At 45.7% G+C, this 8,178-nt stretch overlaps 1 protein-coding gene across 1 annotated transcript; it reads right to left on the reverse strand.

Moving 5' to 3' along the window:
- Positions 1-4,143: 4,143 nt before the first annotated feature.
- Positions 4,144-6,532, reverse strand: LOC142579273 (uncharacterized). The gene is made up of 3 exons (XM_075689314.1): positions 6,396-6,532; positions 4,836-5,441; positions 4,144-4,362 (listed from the first exon to the last, which is right to left on the reverse strand). Exons 1-2 carry the CDS (start codon positions 6,399-6,401, stop codon positions 4,839-4,841), a joined length of 609 nt encoding a protein of 202 aa, XP_075545429.1. The 5' UTR covers positions 6,402-6,532; the 3' UTR covers positions 4,144-4,362; positions 4,836-4,838.
- Between the last annotated feature and the right edge of the window lie 1,646 nt (positions 6,533-8,178).

Consider the following 8,178-nt stretch of genomic DNA (forward strand, 5'->3'; position numbering starts at 1 on the left):
GGGGTTTTACGTGCCAAAACCACTTTCTGATTATGAGGCACGCCGTAGTGGAGGACTCCGAAAATTTCGAAAATCTAAGTACACGGGTGTTTTCGCATTTCGCCCCCATCGAAAATGCGGCCTCCGTGGCCGGGATGATGTGGAACGACAAGGCGCCTAATGATGCGATGGTTCAAATAGCGAGAACTGTTGGGACTGAAGCGCTCGAGGTGGTGTAATGAGCAAGAACGGCTGCCCGCAAGTCCTCGTAGAAGTCGCAGCCGGAGCCTGGAACGCATCCGGAGCCTGGAACCTTGTTGAGACGGAACTGGCTATCCAGCTGGATGTACCAGATGTTCAGCATGTCGATGTAGAATTCCCTGATACTCCACAACCGCGGGATGGCTGCCGGACCGCGTGAGGCCACGTCACTCACGCTTGGTGGAGTCAGTGCGCTGGCGCTGCCAGCTGGGCTCGGTCGTCCAGGTCACCAATTTGTGGGAGGCGGCGAGAAGAGGTGGCCGCCGTGGCCACGGTTTATTTAGGCTGGCCTGCCATGGTGCCGCGGAATCTCTGGAGCGTCAGCTAGCGCGGCCACTAAGGTTGAGCGCGCCAGCGTGTTTAATTCTCGCGCTCCTTGCTCGTGACCCATATTTTACTTCACCGGCTCTGGAGGCGATATTCGCGCCGCTACAAGCTTACTTAGCGCACTTTACGAAATGTGAGCGTATCCACTCACAAGTTTAATTTGTCATATCAGCTTCAACTAGTTTAGGCGATTGGTCTACATATTAGAACATTTGACACCACAACGCTAGTGTATAGTTGGCTGCAAGTTTGATGCGATAAAAATCGTGGCGCCTTTACCATAGCACTCTCTAGCCCCTGCGCGCATACCTATATATTTATGTAGCGGTGCGTGCAATGCCATATAATTTCATACAATAACAGAGCTTCCTGACTAACCTGCAGCGCCTCCGAGTAGCCTAATCAGCGGACGTACAGCAGAGACGCACGTAAGTAGCAAGTTAAGCAAAAGCGTGCCCGCATCAAGTTACCGCACGCGCAGGCGTCACCATCAAGCACGCAGTCTTACTTTACGAATGCTCTCTGTACAAATAAAACATCTGGGTTTCTAACAATAAGCGGACGTGACTGGTCATTTCAGAGAACTGTTAGCGGTAAACACGCCCTATAGCTGATGTTTACCGCCACAGCGTAAACGTTTGCAGGAGAAAGGAAAAGGCACTTAACGGCGCGTTCTGCATGGTTAGGTCTGACGTAGTTGTATGCCACGCACGCACTTAGAACTCCGTGAGATTTAACTAAACCGGATACGCAATCAAAATAAACGATGGTGTAGGTTTAGTCATCTTTTTGGCACCAGTCCGTTTGACAAGGTTGCGAACGGACACGTTTTGTAGCGAGGTCACGCTGTTGTAGTTATTTTGTGAGTAACTGAATGCCGCAAGCACAGACTACTTCTTAGTTCTGACCGGCTCACTTATGGACGTGTAACTTTGTGAACATTAAAAAAAATACGTATAGATTGAAGCACGCACCCGCATTCACACGTATCCAGATGGACGCAAGCAAGCACGTGTACACATACACTCACGCAGAACCTTCCTTGCCATAAGAGTACGCTCACTTTTCTTATATCGCTGCTCAAAGGATTTTTGTAGTAAAGTTACAATATGAAGAATAAGTTTAGTGTGAAGGTCGTGAATTTAAGGCGGAAAAAAATATATTGTGTTTCCACACTGCATCTATAGCGGCCGTAAGGTATATGCCGAAAAGCGGCATTTGGTATCGCTCATTACAAAAGTTTGCGTGCTGCCTAAAGGACCTGCGCACACTTGGGAAATCGCTATATATACCATTGAAATATGAAGAAATTTGCGATGTTCTTCGTAGCGCAAGGAATACCTTTCAGAACATCGAGCCATCGTTTGCACGCTGCTGTGCTCGTTCTTTCTCGATAGAACTCGATGTTGGGTTTTACTCTGTGCACCTGATTTAGGCAACAGATATTTATTTTATTTTTTTTTACTTTGGCAGACGTTTGATGGCCGTGACAGGCCAATTACTAGCGCTCTTTCCACTGTCATAGCAGCAAGAGAGAGGCTTCCGGTAAATAAGAATTCGCAATATCAAACGTGGAGCCTTTAATGCGATTAGCACTCTTTGGGGGCCTCAGTCAATTTGCAGTATGCAGGGTTCCTACACGTCCTTTAAATCATTCATAACCGTTGAACTAGGAGAAAGAAATTCAAGGGCCCTTTAAGCTCCTTGAAAATAAATGCTTGAAATTATTTTCTTGAGAAATGGGGTTGGGGGTTGAATGTTGAACATTCAAAGTAGCGAACTCTGCATCGGCGCAATTCTGTTGGCGCTGTTTATTGGGAAACGATCCTACGTGATAAGAAAGTGGAAGTGGAATTCATAAAAAGAGATGTAGGTCGGGCTATTTCTTTTATCTTAAATGGGTGGTCACGGTGAATAGAAATGTAAGCTGGCGATTCCAAATAAATGTCCCTGTTTATGGATGTGCGGTAAAGGTAGAGGTCGCGTAGGAAGGTAATGCGGGCAAGCTTCCACCACGATGATAGATTAGGTTAACCGAGCAAGTTCTTTATTTGTGTAATACTGCTAGGAAACTTAAAGTTATCAGACATTAAGCGAGAAGCTCGATTCTGAAACATTTCCAGGCGTTCGGCGAGATTCTGCGTTTGTGAGTCCTATACAGTTCAAGCATACTCGAGAATGGGACAAATGTGTGATAAATATAATCGTTCCTTTACTTCTTAAGGGGCACGTCTAAACTTAGCGAATACAGTTGAGAGTGCATGCAGATTTAAGGTTACTTGTTTTGTGTGGCGATTCCAAGTCAGGTCTGATGAAAAGATGACACCTAAATATCTTGCTTGAGTTGTTTGCAGAATGCGCTGGTTATTCAAATAGTAATGGGCTAGAAGTGACTTGCGTTTCCGAGAAAAGCGTATGTATTTGCACTTAGCGATGTTTAAAGACATAGACAACGTGTTGCACCAAGTGTATATTTTGTCATGGTCGGCTTGTAACGCCAATTTCTCAGAATCATTATTAATCACTCTATATGTGGCGCAGTCATCTGCGTAAAGCCTGATTTTTGATGTTATGCCGATGTCTCATTATTAAAAATGAGGAATAACAGTGGCCCCAGCACTGACTTCTGAACGACCTCAGAAGACACAGAAGTCGTCGCTGATTCCATTCCGTTGATCCCAACCACTTGGTAGTGACTGCAGCTGTCGAGGAATGATTCTAGGTAATCCGAGGAAAGACAATTTATAAAATAACAGAACATGCAAAATGTTGTTGAATGATGTTTAAAATCTAGTAATACACAATGAGTTTCATGACCAAGGTCAAACGATTTGAACAGACCATAATAAAATTCGATTAGTTGTGTGGGGCAAGAATAATCTGCCCTAAAACCGTGTCATTGGTAATACCCAAATAAGTTGAAGGTGATGAAAAATACTGTAATGTACTATACTTTGCAAAGTTTTGCAACGGACACTTCTGAGGGATATCGGTCTGCAGTGTACAACGCAATTGACAGAGCCTCTTTATTGAATAGGTACAGCGTTGGCCATTTTCCAGTCCTGTGGAAGTGAGCACGTGTTGAGGGATAGATTGTATAATAACTCAAAATACCTAGACAGGACAGAGGCGCAAGACTTTAAAACTACATTTGGGATGTCATCAAGGCCCGGAGCCGAGTTATTACTTACATTTTGTAGCAGTTTTATGATGCCAAAGCCGTCTAATATTATCTGGGGCATAAATTCACACTCGACGCATAACCAATCCGGTAATTTTTGAGATTTAGCGCGAAAAAAAAAGAATTGATTCACAATACTGCATGAAGTTGTTCGCCTTATCACTATCCGCAACAGTTGCATCGCAGTGCACAAGCGACGGGATGCCAGTATCATCTTTACGCCTAGATTTGACAAATTCTCAAATTTCTTTCCGTTTTATTTTAATATTGGAGCCAAGAGAAAAAAAGAAGGCATTTTTTATAAGTTTTAGGGTTTAGAAGTTCGGCCTTATTGAGCAGCGCGTTGTGCCAAAGCCTGCATTTATGCAAGAAAAACGAGTCACGCAGACTTGGAATACAAGTGGATACTTTTATTACAAAAATACAATCTCTTTTAAAGAAAGAACGATTTTACGTTCTGTGGCGTTGCATTTTCATTTTTGGTAGCTTGAGCTGAAGTTTCTTCCTCAGCGTTTATGATTTTCTTCTGTCTTGCGGTGGAGTGTGGAAGAGCACGAGAGTAGAGGATGACAGTAGGTGATGTTTAAAAGACGACTAGAGGTGATGCTTCAGACCTGAAACAGTGTCAAAGAAAAATACAGATAAGAAAGAGAAATATTTGGGAATTATTCGCCTGTTACATGAATACAAAGAGCAGACGATTGCTTACACCCTATCTAAGGTGCCCGGTTCTCCAGTACCGCAGCAGGCTCTACCGTTATCAAAGTCAACTGCTTCCTGATACCCGCATTGTTTACTTTTTTTATTAACTAAACGGAAACTTGCATATGAATAGGTTCTCCGATGGCTATGGTTCTACCCGTCATACCCCATACCCATACTAGAAGAAATTCTGCATACTAAATCAGTTGGGTTCAGCCAGCACTCAACTTAGAGCTAAGCTCAAAATAAACAAACGCATAAAAACGCTCGATAACACGAGATATCAATAACAATGACGAAAAGCGATGCATGGCACCAATTTTCTCTTTGCCACCCATATAAGGTAAAGGAGAGTAGTCGATGCCGATAAAGATGGTTTCCTTGCCTTCTAATAGCCGACTCCGCCGACTCCGCCAACGTGGCCGTGGTGCTGGCTTCCGAAACCAGACTTGTGACCCGCGGAGCCACCAGAGAAGCCACCCGCTTGTTGGCCAAAACCGGTTCCGTAGCGATTCGAGTCGGTCTTTGAGAAGCCTGTGTTGGAGCTGTACCCCTGCTGGTTGTTGTAGCCCTGAACGTTCCTAAACGAGTCGCCTCCAGCGAAGCCTGCCGAGCCCTGGTTGTATCCTGCAGCTCCTTGCTTGTAGCCACCTTGGTAGCCTCCGGCAGTTTGCCCGTAGCCGGCTCCATATCCGCCACCGAGACCGCCACCGTAGCCGCCACCGTAGCCGCCACCGTAGCCGCCACCGTAGCCGCCGGCGCCACCACCGTAGCCAGCTCCACCGACAGGGCCAACACCTCCGACGCCTCCATATCCTCCTCCGAATCCGGGTCCGATGCCTCCGCCGTACGCCCCAGGGCCACCATACCCTCCGATGAGACCTCCGCGGCCTTCGACCTTCTCGTCCTTTCCGGCAGCCTTCTCGTCTTTTTTGGCTTCATCGGCGAGGGCAAGGCACGCTACGCCGGCGAACACAGCAAGGCACAGGAGCTGCGGGTGGACAACGGCAAAACAGTTCATATCAGTGCCTCATTTGACTCATCAAAGCTGCCCTGTAAACTCAAGCTTTTTTTTTCGTCCATTCTAGTCATTCATAGCATAGAAAGATGGTTCTTTTTTTTTTACTCGCTAGATGGGAGGAGTTGACTATGTGGGCATGCTTGTACATGTGTTAGTATATTTTTTCTTCGATGGTGCGAGGTGCGAGTAGAGGTCTGAGCAACGTAAAATTAGATCCTGCTGCTCGTATGAAGCTGTACGAACGACAAGACAAAGATAAATTCAGTCCAGAGGAATAAGCTTCAGATAACGCAAAGGCACTTCAGTAGAAAAAAAATATATATCAATTCAGGATAATGCAACTGGGAGTACCAGGAGGTCGGCTGGTGCTCTAAATTGCAATGGGTAGTAGATGAGGGCGAAAGAAAAATGTACAATGCACATTTATGACCCCGACCCAGCTTCAACATTTGTGTGTGTGCACGCGAACGTCGGAATGAAAAAAAAATTAAAAGAAAATTATAAGCATTGTAGTCAGTGCTCTCTGTCCTCAACATTTAGCCATTTTCAGTGTACAACTGGCAGCTGTGCTATTCAAAAGAGCTCTATAGCAAATGGACACAATATGGCGACTGTTATATACGGACGATAGATAAAGATAGCAATTTCAATGAAAAGAAGAAACATAAAGTAGAGATATGGAAAATGCGGGAGTGCAAGGGCTGCAGTAAAACCTGGTTAACTCAAGGACCCTGCGTCACTATTTGTCGCCGCCCCATTTCAATAATAGTGCCATCAGAAACAATCATCATCAATGATAAGACCAAGACAACAGTCATCATACAAGCACATCCCTGTTTACTGAGATAAACCGATTCCAGCAGCACATTCGTTCAAAGAGAAATCTGCCACGAAAGGTACAAAAGGCGAAACCGCAAATCTCACCTTCATGTTTAAGCAGTGCGCCAGTCGTCTGCGATCAGCGAAATACTATTGACTCGGTCTTTCGGAGCTGATCTAAAGCTTTTGCAGAGCGCACTTGCTTTTATAGACAGGTAGAGATTGTGTGGAGAGAGGTTCCAGAGGAAAAAGAAAGAAAATCTGGGAATCGAGCCACAGGATGACGTCGCGACGCGAGAAAAAGGCGCGCGACACACAAAGATGGACGCAACCACCAGCCACCACCTTTCTCTGCCGCTCACTCACCGGCGTGGCAAGCGGGCACCGGCGTAAGGGTGTAAGGGCGAGGGCTCATTTGGCCTTGCAGGTGCTGTCAGCAGCACGCGGTGGCACGGGCACGAGCATTGGCGCGGAAATCGTGGGTACTCCCCCCCCTCCCCTCCGCCCCCTTCCCCCGTACTCCTCGGCTGGCTCATGGCGTCCGAGTGCTCACTCGCTCACTTGTTTGCTCCTCGTTTCTTGCTTCTCTCTTCTACTTCTCCCTCGCCCCCGCACCCCATTCAATCGTTCCCCGTGTGGTAATCTCGGGTGGTCCTTTCCCAGCGAAATGCAAACCACTAAGTACGAGCGAAGGTTAGATAAATGATTATGTGATTGCCTCTCATGCATAATTTATGCTATGTTACGAAGCATTGTCCTGTGACGACTATGTACGGTCCGCACAAGCCGTTGCAGAGTTCACGGCAATAAAGACTAGATCATCTCCAATTACAGGAAAGAACCGATGTGCGCGAAGCTAGGAATGAGGGACAGAAAAACCGAGAATCCCGGAATCTAAGCCGGAAAGAAGTGGCTTTAGGAACGGGAAACCTGGGTTACGCTATTGGGGCATGAGTCTACTCGGTGGTAAATAAAAGAGAAAAAGTCTTCATGAGGTAGATTTTTTCCCAATTGCTCAATACACGACCTGTGCACATACTGAGGGTACGTCAAACGTATGTGAAACCATAAAACGGAACGAATTCGGTTTCTGAAGCGCACATCAGACGAGGGAAATCCCGAAATGAAATGCGTAATTTAGTAGATTCCTGTATTTTAATAAATATCTGAGAAAATTGCGAAAAACATTTTTCGCAGACTGTTGAACGCGAAAGTTAATTATCTGTGACATAGCTGACGTGTTCTTTGGCAGAAAAAAACGGTGAAGAAATTATTTACGGTAGGAAACCTCCTCTCGGGGGGCTCCGACGCGTCGCACTTGCTGAACTCTCCTTCACCAGTAACCCTGCGGAAGAATAGCTATAATGTTTCGTTCGTTTAATTTGATAATATATCTGTAAAGATTGTTACGTGGAACAAATTACAATTCGTCTTTTCCAGGTGCACTATTCAACACGTCTTCCATACTTGGGCTACAGCGCCGTCCCAGTGCAAGGATTGATTTCGCTTGGTCCATTCCCTTCTTATCGCCTACCGTACACGGCCAGACAATCCCGTTGATAACATGGACGGAGCGCCGATCGGATCAATGACCAAGGCCGAAAATGAATAGCATTGAAACGGAATGGTTGCATTACACTGGCCTGGATATAAATGCTCAAATAGTTCATTTAAGATGTCCACTAATGACACTTTTGATTATTTACTGATGGATTGATGAATTGATGAAAGTGATGAAACCTGACATTGGTGATGTGATATATGTGCTCATCAAAAATCGTCATACAAGCACCAGTTTCGAGATATCCATTCCAATAATACTCGAAACTACACGCTGGCCAAGTTAATGATCTTCCAAAAGCCTCCATTACGCACTGTGCGTCCAAAC

The sequence above is a fragment of the Dermacentor variabilis genome, chromosome 1 (genome assembly GCF_050947875.1).
Source record: "Dermacentor variabilis isolate Ectoservices chromosome 1, ASM5094787v1, whole genome shotgun sequence".
Classification (NCBI taxonomy): domain Eukaryota; kingdom Metazoa; phylum Arthropoda; class Arachnida; order Ixodida; family Ixodidae; genus Dermacentor; species Dermacentor variabilis.